The 21,339-nt window shown below is 35.5% G+C and overlaps 1 protein-coding gene and 1 non-coding gene across 12 annotated transcripts in view; one reads left to right on the top strand and one right to left on the bottom strand.

Moving 5' to 3' along the window:
• Positions 1-21,339, top strand: part of ANKHD1 (ankyrin repeat and KH domain containing 1) — a 128,871-nt gene that overhangs the window by 90,378 nt on the left and 17,154 nt on the right. For 7 of the 11 annotated variants that reach the window (XM_070518116.1, XM_070518119.1, XM_070518118.1 and 4 more), the window contains 15 exons: positions 72-217; positions 379-490; positions 1,030-1,175; positions 1,879-2,021; positions 2,956-3,169; positions 4,829-5,004; positions 5,218-5,380; positions 7,423-7,518; positions 7,985-8,101; positions 11,590-11,764; positions 12,551-13,007; positions 13,492-13,638; positions 15,347-15,496; positions 15,661-17,273; positions 20,515-20,691. In XM_070518116.1, the coding sequence (XP_070374217.1) occupies positions 72-217; positions 379-490; positions 1,030-1,175; positions 1,879-2,021; positions 2,956-3,169; positions 4,829-5,004; positions 5,218-5,380; positions 7,423-7,518; positions 7,985-8,101; positions 11,590-11,764; positions 12,551-13,007; positions 13,492-13,638; positions 15,347-15,496; positions 15,661-17,273; positions 20,515-20,691 (4,032 nt within the window). Of the gene's footprint in view, positions 1-71; positions 218-378; positions 491-1,029; positions 1,176-1,878; positions 2,022-2,955; positions 3,170-4,828; positions 5,005-5,217; positions 5,381-7,422; positions 7,519-7,984; positions 8,102-11,589; positions 11,765-12,550; positions 13,008-13,491; positions 13,643-15,346; positions 15,497-15,660; positions 17,274-20,514; positions 20,692-21,339 lie in introns of those variants that run through there. The other 4 variants (XM_070518120.1, XM_070518122.1, XM_070518121.1 and 1 more) reach the window with 2 other exon arrangements.
• LOC139046311 (U6 spliceosomal RNA) lies at positions 10,766-10,871 on the bottom strand. Its single transcript, XR_011506156.1, has one exon. It is a non-coding gene; the product is annotated as a U6 spliceosomal RNA (small nuclear RNA).

The raw sequence follows: 21,339 nt of genomic DNA, 5'->3' as shown, positions 1-21,339 counted from the left end.
CTGTGTTTTTCTGTATACAAATAACTTTACTCTTTTAAGTAGATTTCAGCAATGTGAATATTGTTTTTCAGCTGTGAGTAGCAGAGTGCCCGCTGGTTCAAACAGTTCTTCTCAGACCACAGAATGTCTTACATCTGAACCCTGTTCGCAGTCTCCAAGCAATGTGGCTTCTCATTCTATGCCCCCTGTATATCCTTCAGTTGACATTGATGCACATGTGAGTAGATTTTTTTATTTAAACTTATTTTGCACATTCTGATTTTCTTTGTTTGGAAAGGAATCATTGCACATTCATTGTGAAAATAAATAATATTTGCTCTTCAATTGATATCCCTATGGTAAACAAAAAATCTAACTTATTTTTTTTCCTTCTTCTAGACTGAAAGCAATCATGACACAGCATTGACACTAGCTTGTGCTGGTGGTCATGAAGAACTTGTATCCGTACTGATTGCACGAGATGCTAAAATTGAGCACAGAGACAAAAAAGGTAAGAAATGTCAGTCAGAAATAAAATGTGAGTGTAATTACATCAGAAAACAATTAGTTTTTTCACTATTGATAAGTAGTTCCTAAACTATCTCAGTGAAAAGATGGATAAGCATATTTCAATTAGGAATATGCAGATCTGTTAATCTACAAAGCCAAATTATTCTCCAAAAATTCAAAAATTAGAGTGTAGATCATCAGTGAAGCACAGCAGTTTGTGGTGGCCTTTCTCCTTAATCCAAAAGTAGAACATGCAGAGACGTCAAAGTTCTCTAGGAGTATAAACTTTAGTAGTTTTGTTTGACTTAGCATTTCCTTTTTATCAGGTGTTTATGGGTTTTTGTCTATGTTGTGTTATGGGGTTTTGTCAGTCTTTGTTTTTGTCTTTAACTAACAAATTAGGGTTTAGAGCAGTTTTATGTTAAATGGTTACAAGTATCTACCCTAAATACCTTTTTCTACTAAAACAGTAGAGAATTGAAAACAGTGGCTTAATAAGTAGAAAACAGATTTGGTTGAGATTTTTATTTTCTGATTTAGGTTTCACACCACTGATCCTGGCGGCAACAGCAGGGCATGTTGGAGTTGTTGAAATCCTTTTGGATAAAGGTGGAGATATAGAAGCACAATCTGAACGAACTAAGGATACTCCACTTTCATTGGCGTGTTCTGGGGGACGTCAGGAGGTTTGTTAATGTTAATTTTCTTTCTTTTTTCACTGAGAAAGGTTTGCCTGAGCTAACATCTGTTGCCAATCTTCCTTTTGGTATATGAGCCACTGTCACAGCATAGCCACTGACAGATGAGTGGTGTAGGTCCATGCCCAGGAACCGAACCCCAGCTGCTGAAGCAGAGTGTGCTGAACTTAACCACTAGGCTACTGGGGCTGGCCCTTAATTTTCATTTTGTAAACATTTTGCTTGTATTTTAAATATGCATGCGCTTAGTAATTTAGCTACATGAATAAAACTTGCCTGTGTTTTGATATGTCTTTATACTAAGTTTAATGAGAATAGTAAATGCCCTTTTCAGGAATCTGTTTCTTGCCCTTTGGGCAAAATAAAAATTTTCTTTATCCTTACCTTTATTGGGAATGAATGAACCACATTCCTGACACATTTGAAGTGCAAATTCATCACTCAACCATTGACGAATAGAAAGAGTGACATCTTGTTAGTTCAATATAATTGGGATTTTGAAGCTCCAAATTCCTCGATATGAAATTGAATCCATTTCTCTAGTGCTGATATTTGAATATTTAGGGCCTAATTAATAAAATGTCAGATATTTAGACAAGGAAGTTATAGGTCTCATTTCTTTGTGCTTCCTTCATTATAAATTGAACAATTGATATAAACTGGATTTCTCTTTTCACGTTTTACTTTGTAGGTGGTAGACTTGCTGCTGGCTCGAGGTGCAAATAAAGAACATAGGAATGTGTCTGATTATACACCACTGAGTCTAGCTGCATCTGGAGGATATGTTAATATCATTAAGATTCTCCTTAATGCTGGGGCAGAAATTAATTCAAGGTATCTATCACCTGTTAATTTTATTGCTCATCATTAGTACTTTGGAGTTAAGTGTCTTCCCCTAAATATTTGGGCAGATACATTTTTTCCTTCTTTTTTGTGGGGAAGGTTGGCCCTGAGCTAATATCTGTTGCCAGTCTCCCTCTTTTTGCTTGAGGAAGATTGTCACTGAGCTAACTTCTGTACCAGTCTTCCTCTATTTTTTTATGTGGGATGCCACCACAGCGTGGGTGGACGAGTAGTGCTAGGTCCATACCCAGGATGTGAACCTACAAACCCTGGGCCGCCAAAGCAGAGCACGCGAAACCACTACACCACCAGGCCGACCCCTGGGCAGATACCATTTTTAGACATGTAATTTTTTTTTTTTAAGATTTTATTTTTCCTTTTTCTCCCCAAAACCCCCTGGTACGTAGTTGTATATTTTTAGCTGTGGGTCCTTCTAGTTGTGGCATGTGGGATGCCGCCTCAACATGGCCTGATGAGTGGTGCCATGTCCACGCCCAGGATCTGAACCCGCGAAACCCTGGGCCACCGAAGCAGAGTGGGTGAAACTTAACCACTCGGCCACGGGGCTGGCCCCACATTTTTAATTAAGATAGTACTGAAGTTTCAAGGCCAACAATTATTCCTATAATGTGCTTATAAGTAATCACAGCTTATTTCAGCTATCATGGCTGTTTTTAAAGAGGTTTTATCTTAGAAAGTATTTTGTTATGCATAGTTGGAAATTTATAGCCTCTAAATAGGGATTCTGTTTTAAATTGTGAGATTTCCCTATTCCTAATTATTAGTCTAAACAAATAAAATCTATTCATTGGTGTTAAAACCTTTCTTTTTACTGAAACATTTTCATCTTTTATGATCTCTATGCTTTTTAAAAAACAATAGGCAACATATTATTTTAATTTTCTAAGCACTTTTTCCCCCTTAGGACTGGGAGTAAACTAGGTATTTCTCCCCTGATGTTGGCTGCAATGAATGGGCATGTTCCTGCAGTGAAACTGCTGCTTGATATGGGTTCAGACATTAATGCTCAAATAGAGACCAATCGGAACACAGCTCTCACTTTGGCCTGTTTCCAAGGCCGAGCAGAAGTAGTGAGTTTGCTTCTGGATCGAAAAGCCAATGTTGAACATAGGGCAAAGGTAAGCATTTTATAACTTGTCAGCTACTTCAGATATATTTCTAGGAGAAAAATCATGGCATTTCAACTCGAATGTGCTATTTTAAATTGTCTTAAGTTAAAACTGGTGCCCTGATGCAGGATTGAGGAATTTTGCTATACAGTGATCAGTGACTCACTGTCACTATTCATGACTTTTATTAAGGACAGTAAAGAGAATAGAATCAGTGTACTTTTTCTTACCTCAGCCTTGAGTGGCTCTCTGTTAATCCTTCATTTTGCAACTTTTGAATACAGTAAGATTATTTTACACTAAGATATTTTTGTAGTAAGATTATTTTGTAGAGTCCAGTAATATAGATTCTTAAGGAACTTCTTTAGTGAGGCACGTACTTACCATTGGTAAAAACCCCAATCAAAAAATTACTGCATAGATTATAAAATTAAGAAAACTAAAATCGAATCTGACCATGACAAATTCTGACAGCTTTATGACTATTTGGCATTTAGAAAGTAGGAGTTAGTATGTCAGTGCTTTGAATTTCTATGCTTAGAACTGTTGGGTACTTAGAACCCTAGAAAAAAGTAGCTTATGTGGCATTCTTTATAATCAGATAATGGCCAATCTGGTAGTCATATCAAATTGGAAAGGTTTGAATGAAAATCTTATGTTTTCTCCCTGAACATCATTAGTTACATTTCTTAAAATTTAATGCAACATTTACATTTTTTAATCTTAAAAATGAAGAAATGTAGATTTCCCTCAAACTTTTCATCACACAAAGAGAAATGAGCTTTCCTGCTATCCAGTTTATCCTTTCTTTTTTTCTGGAAAAGATTTGCCATGAGCTAACATCTGTTGCCAATCTTCCTCTCTTTTTTTGTTTTTTTCCTCCCCCAGATCCCCGCACATACTTGTATATTCTAGTTGTAAGTCCTGCTAGCTCTTCTATGTGAGCCACCGCCGCAGCATGTCTACTGACAGACAAGTGGTATGGTTCCACAACTGGGAACTGAACCCAGGCCTCTGAAGCAGAGAGCGCCAAACTTTACCACTAGGCCATCAGGGCTGGCTCTCTCCAGTTTATCTTTTTGTATTACCAGTACTCAGTGTGGCCCACTTATCTATTAGAAGTCCTAGAGAAATCCATATTATTTTGGAAATTATACCAGTAGGAAATATTTTTTGGCAAAAATGTTGGAGACCAATGAGCAAAAGACATATGCATAAAATTTATAAAGTGATATTTTAATCTGTTTTACCCTAGTTTGAGTAGGATTGGAGGAATTTATCCCTAGTTATTTAGCAAGCTGCATTCTTAGACAGAGTATATGCTAAACAGTTTTCCCATGGAACATTGTGCCTTATTTTTCTTTTTATTCATTTTTAATATCGCTGTTCATTGTACAGAGAAGTTATCATCTTGTGTGTAAATTTATAACAGTATAGGAGTTATGAAATTTTTTTTAGCATGAGAATAGTGTGTTATGATAAGTAAATTCATTCTAGCATGTCTTACTGAATAACAATTTTCACTTGCTATTTAGTGAAATTCATAACTGAATATTGCATAGCTCTTTTATGAGAGAATATCAGAAATAGAATCCACTTTAAGTCAATTGTTTTAGTCCTTTAAAGAAGTTATATTAATTTACTTGCATAACTTTTTGGTTTAAACAGACTGGTCTTACCCCCTTGATGGAAGCTGCTTCTGGAGGATATGCAGAGGTTGGAAGAGTTCTACTAGATAAAGGAGCAGATGTCAATGCGCCCCCTGTGCCTTCCTCAAGAGATACTGCTTTAACAATAGCAGCAGACAAAGGGCACTACAAATTTTGTGAGCTTCTGATAAATAGGTGGGTACATTTTATATTTATATATAGAACCTTCTGTGGTCCCTTTCACTTTTCAGAGCCTTTACAGTTAATACAGTTGTTTTACTTTATAGACAATCTAAAGTACAGATTTTTTCCATGCTATTTTATAAAAGATAAAAGATAAATAGAGGACAATAGAAAAAAGTCAGCCTCTTCTCATAGAAACTATATTAACATTCTTTGCTTTTATAGGGGAGCCCATATTGATGTTCGTAACAAAAAGGGAAACACACCACTTTGGTTAGCATCCAATGGTGGTCATTTTGATGTGGTGCAATTGCTAGTGCAAGCAGGTGCTGATGTGGACGCAGCAGATAACCGGAAAATCACACCACTTATGTCAGCATTTCGCAAGGTAATTTGATATGGGGAAAAAAGATAAAATTTAATAATTTTAAGCCGATTCTAAGTTGAAAGCATGTGAGAAAGATAAATTGATTTTGAAGCATTGACTGTATTTCCATATACAAACCACTGCTATCTTTCCACTCTCTTTGTAGCCAAATCTAAGAGCTATATGGTAGTTTGCTATAAGCAACTTTGTTGTTAAATTGCTTGGTATCCTGACTAGTTTTGTTATATTGTTGTACATGAAACATGGGCTTTAAGGACAGATATTATATGCAGATGGGTGTCTTCTCTACCTAAGGAGGAACAAAAACAAGTGGACTCTCATAAAATCTTATTATACCTCCTATATATATTAAGGCTCACTTGTTTGCTATATTTTAGAAAAACTTCCCATTGCAATTATGATAAACTACAAACTACTTAACATGGCTTACAGAGGCCTGTATGATTTGGCTCATGCTAGCCACTCCAGACCAATCGTTTATGCTACCCTTCCCTTTTGCTCACTGTGTTTTAGCCACTGGCCTAGAATGCACTAAATTTTTAACTGCCCAAGGGCCTTTGCTCACTGGTTTCTTTTTTCTTGAAATGTTCTTTCCCTTGCTTTTCACCTGGCTCACTTCTATTCATCCTCTAGCTCCCATTTTAAATGTCACTTCTAAGAGAATCCTTCCCTAACACCCAATTTGAAAAGGTCCTCTTGTTCTCTTTTATAGTACACTATTATTTTCCTTATCCCAATTTGTAATTATACACTCAAATATGTATTTACCTTAGAAAAAATTATTTTATTGGGATCATATTGGCTTACAGCATTGTGTAAATTTCAGGTGTACATCACTATATTTCAGTTTCTGTATAGACTGCATCGTGTTCGCCACCAACAGTATAGTTACATTCATCACCATACATATGTGCCCCTTTAACCTTTTCACCCTCCCCCGACCCCTTTCTCCTCTGATAGGCACCAATGTATTCTCCTTATATATATGTTTATCTTCCACATATGAGTGAAATCATATGGTATTTACTTTTTTAATGCCTCTCTCCCCAGCTAGACTGGAAGATCCATGAAGACCAAGATTCATGACTGTCTTTTTCACTACTGTTCATACCCAGTTGTTTAGCACAGTACCTGACACATACCAGGTGGTCACTAAATAGCTATTGAATGAAAGCAGTATAAGTTGTGTCTTAAAAGAATATCTTAAGATATTTTCTAGGCTTAATTCTTTTTACCAATTTTTTTCTTTCTTTTTAATTGAAGTATGATTTATATATGGTGAAATGCACAAATCTAAGTTTGATAGTTTGAGCTTTCAAAAATGCATACACCCATGTAACCTACACCCCTTACAGATATAAAATACTTCCATAATCCTAGAAAGTTCCATCACGCCCATTCTCAATTAATTGCCTGCCCCAGAGGCAACCACTTTTCTGACTTTTGTCACCATCAGGCTAATTCTCAAAGACGTTTTAGAACCTTATTAGGAGGGGAAACTATGCAATTTGCTTAGGTTAAAATAGGTGTACATGGAATTGATTACAGATCATTCAGCCCCTGATAAAGGCATTTAGAAAGTGTTTTACCTGATTCAAGTCATAGGACTCAGATCAATGTGACAGTCCACCTTGTTTATTTAGTAAGATAGAACCAAAATAATGCTTTGAAATCTAGAACATCCTTTTTGTTTTAGGACTAATTTACCGTTTATACTGAGATTCATTTCATGTCACCAATTTTTATTTTATTAATAGATTTATTCTAAGAGATATTGTTTTTCTACAGAAGTTTTTCTACTTTCAGTGGGAAGTGAGCAGATTAAATTAAAGAGAAACGTCTTTTGACCTACCATATATTCCTGAGCATGTTGTACTTATCTTTTCTGTTTATAAACTCAACATTGTTCTAATTTTCATAATTTCCATTTTAAGTTTAGTAAACTCTGGATGTGTTACTATACCTTTTACTCTTAAGTTTTTAAGCATATGGGCAAATTTTCAAGGGATTCTTTTGTGTATTTTTTGTTGTAATCCTTACAGGGTCATGTAAAAGTTGTTCAATATTTGGTGAAGGAAGTCAATCAATTCCCTTCTGATATAGAATGCATGAGATACATAGCAACAATTACAGATAAGGTAGGTTTAATAAACTGTTGAAACACATTTTTGTTCTTTGTGGAATTATATGCCAAATTGTGCCACTAGCAATCTGTTCTTTTTGTCCTCCATAAGACTGATAACCTGATTGTTCTGTGTTTGTTTCTCCATTTGCAAATGGAGAATGGGTATAATACTTTTGATAAATTATTTTGTGATTTCTATTTTGGACCATAATTACAGTGACTGCAGCTAAAGTTTATTACTAGACTATTAGCCTGATAGAAAGTTTTCTGAGAACACATAAACTTTTAAGGAAATGGTACCTTATTTTGATGAAAGACTGAAACATGACCAGACTCAAAGATAGCTTGATTTGGTTTAGTGAATTTTCAATTGATTGAGCTTTAAGCCCTGGACTTAGGTATGCTCATCAGCTCAAGTTTTATTTGGCTTGTTTATGTTATGTGTTGCGATATATATGTAATTACATTTTCTGCTATAGGAACTGTTGAAAAAATGTCACCAGTGTGTTGAGACAATTGTGAAGGCTAAAGACCAGCAGGCTGCAGAAGCAAATAAGAATGCAAGTATTCTTTTAAAGGAACTTGATCTGGAAAAGGTGAGTGGGAAAAATAATTTTCCTTATTAGAAAGTGTTGAAAATCTGCTAGAATAAATTTGCCACCTATATGACCCATAATCTTGTTAACAAAACCTCTTTCAAAAGAAATGATTAATAGACTGTCGAACCACCATCAATTTTTTAATTCTGACTTTTCGCTCATAAAAAGTATTTTGAACTTTATAGATGAGAGACTACTTTTTGAGCAGACCACAGTTTACCAAATGTGGTTAAAACCACTGCCTAAGTGGTTTTAATGTTAAAACTTAGGCAGTGGTTTTAACATTAGTTTGAGAAGAAATTTAGTAAAACATTGGAAATCTTTTGTTTATTATAAGATCTGGGCTATAAGTGGTTTATTAGATTCTTAATTAAAGAGTAAGTGTCTAGTATCCTAGGATGTGTGGTATAATGGAAAAAATTTAAAAAACAAGATCGTTTTTCTGAGGCTCAGGCTGCTTACCTGGAAAATGAGAATGATGTTATTGATTCTAGAAGTTATATTAGAAGAACAAACACCATGATCAAGAGTTATTATAGGAATGCGGGATATAGCATAACATGAAGATAATTTGTTGATGATTAAGAAAAAAATATCATTTTGAGAGATGCTAAAATTTTGACACCAATTCTTAGTTTTAAAAAAGCAAAATTTGTAAGCTGAGAACAGAAAATAGCTTACAAATCAATGATAAAAAGATAACTTGCTCAGAATAAAAAAATGATCACATGAATGGGCAATTCACAGAAAAGGAAATACAAATGTTCAATAAATAATGGAGAGTGCCACACTTCATGAATAAACAGAAATGTACAGTAAGAGAGTACTTAAATTTTTTTTACCAGATTGGCAAAGCTTAAAATTTAAAAGTTTGGTAATAGCTGTTGATGGCAAGGGTGTGGAGAAGTTATTACTCTAGTATGATTTTTGATATATGGTGTAAATTAGTATAACTATTAACAGAGATAGTTTGACAACAATGAATTAATAAAACGGGTGCATACCCTTACTCCAGCTATTCCACTTACCCAGAAAGTTAGCCTAAGGTAAATAATTACACACATGCTCAAAGATGTGAATTTATAAGGACATTTATTGTTGCATTGCTTATAAGGGGGAAGAATATAAACCTTAAAGTCTTATCATTAGGGAATTAAATAAATTTTAGTACCTTCTTGATAAACTTGATTACAGTTAAAATCAGAAGGGGAAAAAAGTTATGTTTATTGTAAAGTAAAGTGAAGTTTGAAGTTAGATGACTGCTAAGGTCCCTTCCACGTCTATAATTTTTATTTTTGTGTAACTACCCGGGAATATGATCAGCAATTCCCTAAGTAGCCAATTTGTTCTTAGGCCAACAAAGTGATGAAATAATTTTTAGCTTAGTCTTCAGCCCCTTTCTCGTTTACATAAGGGGTTGGCAAACTTTGTTTTAAAAATGCCAAATAGTAAATATTTCAGGCTTTGTAGGCCATATGGTCTCTGTCATAACTCCTCAACTCTGCTGTCATAGCATGAAAGCATCTGTAGACAATAGCTAAATGAATGAGCATGGTGGCTGTGTTCCAGTAGAACTTTATTTATGGACACTGGAATTTGAATTTTGTATAATTTTCATGTGTCACAAATATTATTATTTTTTTCAACTACTTAAAAAGTAAAAGCCAATCTTAGCTTTCAGGCTATACAAACATAGGCAGCAGTCTGGATTTGGCATACAGTCTATAGTTTGCTGACCCCTGATTTAGATAAATAAAAATGTCAAAGAATAAGTAATTTATGCCTCAGAATAGTAAATTATAGTTTTGAGGAAAATGCTTTTACTTAATTACCAGGAGAACTAGACTCTATGAACAAATTCTTATGATGAAGCTTTTTGGATAATTTCCATAGAAATCTGAGTAACTTGATATGTTTTCTACTTGTTTCCAACTTTCATTATGATGCTAGGTAACTACTACCATGTTCCCCTTTCTGAAAAAAAGATATCTTCTCGTACTAACCAAAGCAAAACCTAAAGGTGATCAGAATTATGAATGTGGCTTAAAATAATTATATAAAGTAGGGAAAAAATAATTTCTATAATTGCCTCTTGTCAGTATTTTTACTGTGAAATTTGTTAGTATTTTATAAAGATCTCAATATCTGCATTTTAGTCAAATAAACAGATGCTACATAAATGTATTGTTTAACAGCTTTACTAAGATTTAATTCACATACCATACAATTCACCAATTTAAAGTGTATAATTCAATGACTTTTAGTGTATTCACAGAATAGTGCATTCCTCACCACAGTCAGTTTTTAGAACATTTTCATTATCCCAAAAAGAAACCCCACATCCCTTAGATGTCACCACCTACCCCTTCAATCCCTCCCTCCTGGGTAACCACTAATCTACTTTCTGTCTCTATGGATTTGCCTATTCTGGAGATTTCATATAAATGGAATCATTACAATATTTGGTTCTCTGTGACTGGCTTCTTTTCACTTTATAATGTTTTCAAGATTCATCCATGTTATAGCATATATCAGTTCTTCATTTCTTTTTATTGCCAAGTAATATCTCGTTATATAGATATACCGCATTTTGTTTATCCATTCATCAGCTGATGGACATTTAGATTGTTTTCACTTCATAGATGTTCAAGTTTGTTTTTTTTTAATATGGGATGCTTCGTGAATTTGCATGTCATTCTTGTGCATGGGCCATGCTAATCTTCTCTGTATCATTCCAATATTTTTAGTGTATGTGCTGCTAAAGCACATACATATTTTTGTATGAATGTGTTTTCATCTCTCTTGGGTATATATCTAGGAATGGAATCGCTAGAGCATATGGTAATTCTGTGTTTAACTGTCAGATTATTTTCCAAAGTAGCTGCACCCTTTTATATTCCTACCAGCAGTATATGAAAGTTCCAGAACCATTTCCTTATAAACACTTTCTTTATCTGTCTATTGATGATAGCCATCCTAGTGGATGTGAAGTGGGTATCTCATTGAGATTTTGCTTTGCTTTTCCCTTATGGCTAGTGATATTGAGCATCTCTTCACGTGTTTATTGGCCATTTGTATATGTTCTTTGGAGAAGCATCTATTCAGATTTTTTTCCCATTTTTTAATTAAGTTATTTGTCTTTTCATTATTGAGTTGTAAGAGTTCTTTATAAATTCTTGATACAAGTCCCTTACCAGATGTATGATTTGCAAAAATTTTTTTACATTTTATGAGCTGTCTTTTCACTTTCTTGATGGTTCCTTTGAAGGGCAAAAACTTTTAATTTTGATGATGTTCACTTTATCTGTTTCTTCTTTTATTGGTTTTATAAGTGTGTGTTGAGACTGACCTCCATGGGAAGCCCCATGTATCATAAACAAAATCATAAAAAATATCAAAAGTAATATCAAACAAAAATATCATTTCATTCTTTATCTTAAATTATTGCATTATTGGTAAAATGATTATACCTACTTTATTTGCAGTCAAGAGAGGAGAGCAGAAAGCAGGCTCTTGCAGCTAAAAGAGAGAAAAGAAAAGAAAAGAGAAAAAAGAAAAAAGAGGAGCAGAAAAGGAAGCAGGAAGAAGATGAAGAAAACAAACCTAAGGAGAATTCAGAACTACCAGAGGATGAAGATGAAGAGGAAAACGATGAAGATGGTGAGAAATGACCCATCCAAATTAGTAATAAAGTTCTCCTGTGTTTATCAACTTCATTTTGAGTGCTTTTTGCTCTAATTAATTCTAGTTAAATATTCAATTACTATTGTAATCTGAAATTGACAATTGACTTTTACAGTAAATATTTCTAAATATTTTATATTGAAAAGTGATACAGAGAACCAGAAGGGGGAAGGCAAGCACATAATTTGAAGAAGTTCAGTTGTAATTTGAGTTCCCCCATAAAACAGCACCTGTGTCCTAAAAGTGATACAGTAAGAGGTTTGCCAGCTTCTCTTCAGGTTCTTCCCTACCCCCTCCTCCCTCAGTTGGAAACTGAGGAGAGGTCCAGTTCCTCAATACATTTTTAGCCTAAGGTTCAGGCTGAAAGCTATACATGGCTGGGGTTCATTATTCTCAAAGAGTTATTTATTGTACAGTCTGGCAGTGCTTGTAGTAGGTGAATAATTTTGCTCTATTTGAATTCTAATTCTGTAATACTATTTGAAAAATTTCTTAGATTCAAACTGTATTATGATTTTTGGTTAGTTCATAAGACTAGCATTGCCAATCTTAAGAATGTTAATGGTGTGAATTTTTCATATGAAGTTAGACATCAAAATATGATATAGTATATTTGTTCTAACAGCAGTAAAGTGAATACTGGTGAAAGGAAAATATAACCTAAGGGTCTGAATTATTATGAATTATTGGTCATATTCTGTCACAATTTGTTTTGAGATCTGTGGCTCTCAGTGTGATTTTTATCCTTTTTGATAATTTCAGTGGAGCAAGAAGTTCCCATAGAACCTCCTAGTGCAACCACCACCACCACAATTGGAATCTCTGCAACATCTGCAACATTCACAAATGTGTTTGGGAAAAAAAGGGCCAACGTGGTGACAACCCCCAGCACCAATCGGAAAAATAAGAAGAACAAAACAAAAGAGACCCCTCCCACTGCACATTTAATATTACCAGAACAACATATATCCTTAGCACAGCAAAAGGCAGATAAAAATAAAATAAATGGAGAACCCAGAGGTGGTGGTACAGGTGGAAATAGTGATTCAGATAACTTGGACAGCACAGATTGCAACAGTGAGAGTAGTAGTGGTGGTAAAAGCCAAGAGTTAAATTTCACTATGGATGTGAATTCCTCTAGTGATAGGAGATACCCCTCGCTGCTACTCCATTCCCAAGAAGAAAAGACGAGTACCGCCACTTCCAAACCTCAAACACGGTAAATTTTTTTGATTTGTTAACGCTACATCCACCTTTCCTTTTTCATGCTTGGCATAAGAATTTGAAGTACATTCTTCAAGCACAAGTTGTGTTAAACAATTTAGGTCTACCACGTTATCTGTCTTCAATATTCAAAACTGAAATTCACCACTCTTCTCCTAATCATGTGCTAGTTATGAAATGAGATTATTAGAAATTGACATGATTCAATTTTGAAGTTGAAGATATTAGCATACCTTGATTTTATTTTAACTATGTCATTTTTATTGATTGTAGTCCAACTTTTGGGTTCTGAATCTATTTTAATAGTAAAATAGATGATGGACTTGTTGCTCTGTTTCTATTTTTCTGAATTCTTGATAATTTGATGTGCCAAATTTAATTTAAATATTTAAGCATAACTTTGTCTATAAAGGAATATAATCTTGAATTTCTATCTTAAAATTTATCTTTTATTGGACTTGATATTTCTCTCTTCTCAGACTTGAAGGCGAAGTGAATCCTAATTCCTTATCAGCAAGCTACAAGTCAGTATCATTGCCATTAAGCTCTCCAAACATAAAGCTAAATCTGACTAGCCCTAAAAGGGGGCAAAAAAGAGAAGATGGGTGGAAGGAAGTGGTACGAAGGTAAGCAGATTTAGTCTCATCTTTTTAACTTTCATAGACCGTATAGATTCTCCTCTTGTGAGATGGTTACTCAATTAATTAATGAATAATTTGAATGTGGTTATTATTTTAAACTGCAGTCCCATGCTAAATTCAGAGTAGGCTAAAGCAAAATTAGAAGCAATACATAAATTTTGCGTGCATATTTTATATGACACAACAAATCTTGACTTTAAAATAACAAAAAATATTTTATTAAAACATAAGATTTACAGAAGTTTACAGACTAACCATACAAAATAGTCACAAGGGAAGATTCTTAAAGGGAAGGTTCTACACTTGATAGCAAAGTCACTATTAGTGAGAACTGTGATCTTTGTTTAATGGTCCCACTTTGGTTCAGTCAGTCAAGCTTGTCCATATACAGCATATCGTTTAAATAAAGTTAGACGTGGCTAGAGAGCACATTCTGAAAAATTGGTTAGCTGCTTTTAACCAGTGCAACTGGATTACCGTAAAAAGGGGGGAAGGAACCCATCAAATTAAAACTACCTTCCCCTTCAAAAAAAATAAAATAAAGAAAAACACCTACACCCCTGCAACTACCTTCATTTACCCTACTTTGTGCTTAAACCATGATGGGGAAATGAATAAAAGCAGAGAGAGGCTACTGTGTTTAAATGTCTCACACAGTCAAGATGATACTGCTAGTCTTTGCTCATGCTTTACAACAGGGAATCAGGACAAGATACAGATTTGCTAATGTGCATTTAATCACCAAAGAACTGAGATGTCTAGGCTTTTTTTTTATGTTTCTAAGACTTTGTATCCATTAAATGCAAACAAAAAAGGAAGAAGTCTTGGCAGAACAGAAGTGATACATACTTGATCAGATTGATTTAAGTATTATTCATGGCATATAGCCTATTCCATGCTCTAGCTTTCTGAATATCTAAATATGTTCTTCCCAGCTTGTCCACATTAAGATGATAAATTTTGATCATGAAATCTACTTTAGGGGCTGCCATTGGTTATTCTTCTGGAATGAATAGTTCCGAGTTTGAGGGTTTCTCCCTCAAAGGTGAAATCCTGAGGTGATTCAAAGGTGAAAGGTGACCACATGAAAATAATGGGTGTTGCTCTCGTCTGGTTCTGCCAGCAAACATTGGGTTTCCTTGATAATCCTGTGGGGCAGCTGGGCCATTTTGTCAGATCCCAAGATCAGCCTCTGCTCCACTCACCTCACACACAAGTGGAAGTCCCTGGCTCCATTTGTGAGTTGCTTTTTATGTAGTTCAAATCTAAGGCTTTATTTTTTTATTAATAAGTATAAATTATTGATATTGATAAGCTAGCCTTTTTTATTCAGTATGGAGTTTAATAATATGGTATGCATTATTTTAATTTAGAAAGAGTCAATACATATGGTCATTGCAGTTTAGTTGACAAGTAATACTTTGGGAAGATTTGAATGCTTAGCTTATGAGTGATTTAAATACAGTTTTTGTGTTAAATGGCAATGTAATTTTTACCTTTACTAAATTAAATTCAATAGGATAAGAGGTCAGTTCTAAAATAAAAGCTTCTAGTAATTTCCTCTTTAAGGTGTGAGAAATGTTATTCTACAAATGTCCATGAACATGCTTACTAAGACATCTTTCTAAATAAATACATTTACTAGACAAAGACTTTTGACTTCATAAACTCATATGTAGTCTTCATTTTATAGGTCAAAGAAATTGTCTGTTCCAGCCTCAGTGGTTTCCAGAATAATGGGAAGAGGAGGATGCAACATCACTGCAATACAAGATGTTACTGGTGCCCATATTGATGTGGATAAACAAAAAGATAAGAATGGCGAGAGAATGATCACAATAAGGTAATTGTGAAAAATTATATTGCTAGTTCTGTATGGAAATTAAATGTTATTAAAAGCATACTTTTGTTCGGTATGATACAATCAAGAAGTTTATTTCATGGGAAAGATTACCTGGTTTTTTAAGGTTTTGATCTTACTTTTGTTTTTTTTTGTTTTCTCATCAGGGGTGGTACAGAATCAACAAGATATGCAGTTCAACTTATCAATGCACTTATTCAAGATCCTGCTAAGGAACTGGAAGACTTGATTCCTAAAAATCATATCAGAACACCTGCCAGCACCAAATCCATCCACGCAAACTTCTCATCTGGAGTAGGCACTACAGCAGCTTCCAGTAAAAATGCATTTCCCTTGGGTGCTCCACCTCTTGTAACATCACAGGCGACAACATTATCTACGTTCCAGTCCACTAATAAACTTAATAAGAACGTTCCGACAAATGTACGTTCTTCTTTCCCAGTTTCTCTACCCTTAGCTTATCCCCACCCTCATTTTGCCCTGCTGGCTGCTCAAACTATGCAACAGATTCGGCATCCTCGCTTACCCATGGCCCAGTTTGGAGGAACCTTTTCACCCTCTCCTAACACTTGGGGACCATTCCCAGTGAGACCTGTGAATCCTGGCAACACAAATAACTCTCCAAAGCATAATAATACAGGCCGTCTACCTAACCAGAACGGGACTGTTTTACCCTCAGAGTCTGCTGGACTAGCTACTGCCAGTTGTCCTATCACTGTCTCTTCTGTAGTTGCTGCCAGTCAGCAACTGTGTGTGACTAATACCCGGACTCCTTCATCAGTCAGAAAGCAGTTGTTTGCCTGTGTGCCTAAGACGAGTCCTCCAGCAACAGTGATTTCTTCTGTGACAAGCACTTGTAGTTCCCTGCCTTCTGTCTCCTCTGCACCTATCACTAGTGGGCAAGTTCCCACCACATTTCTGCCCGCAAGTACTCCTCAAGCACAGCTTTCTTCACAAAAGATGGAGTCTTTCTCTGCCATGCCACCCCCTAAAGAGAAAGTGTCCACACAGGACCAGTCCATGGCAAACCTGTGTACCCCATCTTCAGCTGCAAATAGCTGCAGTAGCTCTGCCAGCAACACCCCAGGAGCTCCAGAAACTCTCCCATCCAGTAGTCCCACTCCTCCCTCCAATAATACACAGGAGGAGGCACAGCCATCCGGTGTGTCTGATTTAAGTCCTATGTCAATGCCTTTTGCATCTAATTCAGAACCTGCTCCATTGACTTTGGCATCACCCAGATTGGTTGCTGCTGATAATCAGGATACCAATAATTTACCTCAATTAGCTGTACCAGCACCTCGAGTTTCTCATCGAATGCAGCCCAGAGGTTCTTTTTACTCAGTGGTACCAAATGCAACTGTACACCAGGATCCCCAGTCTATTTTTGTTACAAATCCAGTTCCTTTAACACCACCTCAAGGCCCACCAGCTGCAGTGCAGCTTTCTTCAGCCATGAACATTATGAATGGTTCTCAGATGCACATTAACCCAGCAAATAAATCTTTGCCACCTACATTTGGCCCAGCCACACTTTTCAATCACTTCAGTAGTCTTTTTGATAGTAGTCAGGTGCCAGCTAACCAGGGTTGGGGAGATGGTCCACTGTCCTCACGAGTTGCTGCAGATGCTTCTTTCACTGTTCAGTCAGCGTTCCTGGGTAACTCTGTACTCGGACACTTGGAAAACGTGCACCCTGACAACTCCAAGGCACCTGGCTTCAGACCACCTTCCCAGCGAGTTTCTACTAGTCCAGTTGGTAAGTTATTGTAACTATCGCTGCACCTCAATTTAGGGCTCTAACAGCATAATCTAATCTTCCAAGATAATGATAAAGTTTTTATTTTGTAAATAGTATTGCATGATCTTAAAGAAATGAGTATGTCATAAATAGTAAAGACCTTTTAATGATTGCTAATTGGATGGACAAAAAAGTAGCTGTAGGTAAATCACTCACATGTAATGAGCTGCTTTATATTCTCTGTATGATCTCGGTCCCTCGTACAAGGAGGTAATACCTTATGTCAGTCCATTTTCGTAAAATTGGTATAAGACAATATTAATAAAAAAAGGACTCAGGATGCTTCAAGGATTCCAAATTTACATTTTTTTAAATCATACTAATTGCATTTCTCAGATTTAAAAGTTTAAGTTTCAAAGGTATTTAAGCACCAGTCTGTAATCTACATTCTTTGTTTTCAGTCTTGGGTGCTCATGCTGAATTTTTTTTTTTAAAGATTTTATTTTTCCTTTTTTTCTCCCCAAAGCCCCCCAGTACATAGTTGTGTATTTTTAGTTGTGGGTCCTTCTAAGTTGTGGCATGTTGGGATGCCGCCTCAGCATGGCCTGATTAGCGGTGCCATGTCCACACCCAGGATCCGAACCAGCGAAACCCTGGGCCGCTGAAGCAGAGCACACGAACTTAACCACTCGGCCACGGGGCCAGCCCCTCAGACTGAATATTAAATGATATTGTTTAATAGTACTCTGTATTATTTACATTACATGGAGCTGTTTGAAGAGATCTGGTCATTTATGGGCTCTTATCTTTAAAAGACCAACTTAGATTCAGCTATTCATTCCTCAAAATTAGAAATTTGCTGCTGAGGCATTATAATAAAGATATAGAAAGATATGAGGCCAGTGTTGGCTTGGAGATATTTGGAAAACCAGAATCTATTTTCCAGAGTCTAAGAGCCAAATTTTAGTCCAATCCGCACTATTCTGAAAAACAAATTAGAAATTGTGCCTGACCTAGAATGGATGTAAGAAGAACTGTTGCCACTTAGGATTTTTCTTCCAGTTGGAAAACTGTCCCATAGCCCATCCTTCCTTTTCGCTAATAATGAACTGATCTATGTTGTATAAAATTTGTGAGTTTATGGATATGATATAGCCTTAGCTTTCACTTCAGAAATGTTTCCATTTACTTTTCAGGAAAACACAGCTGTTAACATCATCTTTCAAATAGAAATACAAGCTTACATGAAACCATCTATGGTCCAAAATATTCTCTAGGATTTTTTTTTCTTTTCTAGAAATAGATATCTATTTTAACTTCATTTTGGGGAAACTAATAGAGGTTTTCAAAGGCCCCAGGGTGAAAGAAGAGCTCATTGCAAGTGCTCTGGCTGTGGTAGAAAGCATTAGTCCTTGACTTGAGGGGCACTAGCTAATATGTGAATTTAGAGTGCCTTAGCCAGAATTAGATTTCAGATCTCTCATATTCCAGTGTGTGAGCTCTTTGCACTCCACCTACTGCATCCAAGAAGAAGTGCAGATTATGAATGTCTGGAAAAAAAAATAGTAAAGGAAATCATCCATCTAGTTTGGTAGACAACAAAATTTTGGGACCTTAATTATTCAGATCCATAACATCAAAATTATTTATTGCTAATAAAAAATAATAATAATAAAAAGAGCAAGCATTAATCCTTGACCTTCCTTCTGGGGTCCAGGATTGATTAAGTTTGACCTCATTTCTTAATTGCCTGTATGATTTCTTTTGTTGATGCTCTTCTTGCATGGATATAGTTTACTCACCTGGTTTACAGGTAATAAATAGTAATACTTAAGATGGGAAAGGATGTGGACAAATTGGAACCCTTAAACACTGCTGGTGGAAATTTAAAACAGTATAGCCATTTTGGAAGAAGTTTGGCAGTTCCTCAAAAAATTAAAGAGAGTTACCAAATGATTCAGTAATTCTATTCCTAGATATAACCAAGAGAAAGCATATGTCTACACAAAAACTGGTACCATACCAGCATTATTCATAATAGCCAAAAAACGGAAACAACCTAATGTCCATCGACTGATGAGTGGAAAAACAAAATGTGGTGTATCTATATAATGAGATACTATTCTTCTTATATGTTATATATTATAATACTATGTAATAATAATATGTTAATATATAATGTTATTTGTATTCCATATAATGAGATACAATAAAAAGAAATGAAGTACTGATTTATACTATAACATGGATGAACTTTGAAAACATTTTGCTAAGTGAAAGAAGCCAGTCACAAAGACCACATACTGCATGATTCCATTTATATAAAAGTTCCAGAGTAGGCAAATATATAGACACAGAAAGTATATAAGTGGTTGCTTAGAGGTGGGGATATGTGGATGGATATGTAAAGGAGGATGGAGAGTGACAGGTGATATGTGCAGGGTTTCTTTTAGGGTAGACAAAAATGTTCTAAAATTGATTGGCATGATGGGTGCACAACCCTATGAATATACTAAACTCCTTTGAATTGTATACTTTAAATAGATGAATAAGACCTGTTTGAGAGAAGTTTTGACAGTTTTTTTGTGTTGGTATTAACTACTTTTTCCTGAAATGAGCACCTATAGTCCTTTTCCAGACCCTTGTCCCCTTTCCCTAATACAGTCTCCAGAGAAAGCAATGCAATTTGAGAAGACTGCTAAATTCAGACATACAAACTAGATAGAAACTTTGATATAGTCTGCAACTCTTGTTGATTTTTTTTTATCAGATGGAATATTGAAATTATCTTTAGTTTAATAGTATGCTTTTCCTCCTTGTTAGGAAGGAAACATTGTAGGTTTTGTTATTCATCTTCCATAGGAAATGGCTGTAGTTATGGAGATAGACAGCTGTACTTTGAGATTTTCCAGAAAAGGGAAATCAGAAGTTATTGATGGGTACCACTTAGTCACAACATACTCTCATTTCATGTCCCTCCAGTGAAAACTTTGAGATTTATCCAGAACATACTCCAAGTGACTGCCATTCTTAAAGATTGGGCTCACTTTTCTATATCTAGTTCTGTTTGGTATATGCTTCCGGACTGCAGGGGAAAAATTGGTTTGGGCCATACAGTATCACATAAATGGATTCTTTTTGCTGTAATCTACAAAATAAACTGCATGCTTTCCCCTTTTTTAAAAAGGAATTAAGTAAACCTTGAACTTTCACTTTTAAAGCCTTGGCTAATTGGATGTCTTGGACCTGTTTTTTTCAGGGTTACCATCTATTGACCCATCTGGCAGCTCCCCATCTTCCTCTTCTGCTCCTCTGACAAGTTTTTCCGGCATAACAGGAACACGGGTTTTCCTGCAAGGGCCAGCTCCTGTTGGAACTCCTAGTTTCAACAGACAACATTTTTCTCCCCATCCTTGGACAAGCGCTTCAAACTCATGTAGGAATCCTTGAGGAACTCTTCTCAAAGAGTCTTGAATAAGTTATTAAACCATTTGTTTCAGGGAACACTATATTGTAACTTTAGTAATCTAAATGGTATGCAGATACCCAAGGTTTGTATTGCAGTCATGTCAAAATTCTCAGTAATTTGTAGGATAGAAAACTTGAGAAGGGTCAAACTATTCTTCCAAGCCAGAAATGTTTCCTAGGACTTGGATGAAGAAAAGAGGTACTACAGATAGTTTTATAAAAGAACCCTTTGGCGGCAGTATTGTGAAAAATTTTCATAAGTCTGAAAAGAAGTTAAATTTATGTGTGTTCAGTTTGGTATGATTCTTCATTTATTTTTACATTTTAGGAAACTGTATGATTGCCATTTATAAGTAAAAGTATTCCTTTGTTCTGACTTATTTATTTCAATATTTAGAACAGATGAAGTTCTAACAGGACTTGAACAGGATTTGATTTTTTTAGTGAGCATCATGAGGTAGTCAGTGAGTATTGGCCCTTTTGACAAGGAAAACTACTCATATTACCTGAGTAGAGTCTCATTAAGAAACAGAGCTGTGAATTGAATCCTGTGATGCTTTGCAAACATTTAATCTTTATTCCTTATGGAGAAAAGGGGCTATAGGCTATAGAAAGA

This window comes from Equus asinus, chromosome 9 (assembly GCF_041296235.1).
Source record: "Equus asinus isolate D_3611 breed Donkey chromosome 9, EquAss-T2T_v2, whole genome shotgun sequence".
NCBI classification, from domain to species: Eukaryota; Metazoa; Chordata; class Mammalia; order Perissodactyla; family Equidae; genus Equus; species Equus asinus.
Note: the sequence above shows the minus strand (reverse complement) of the source record. Positions and strands in the feature narration are given on the sequence as shown.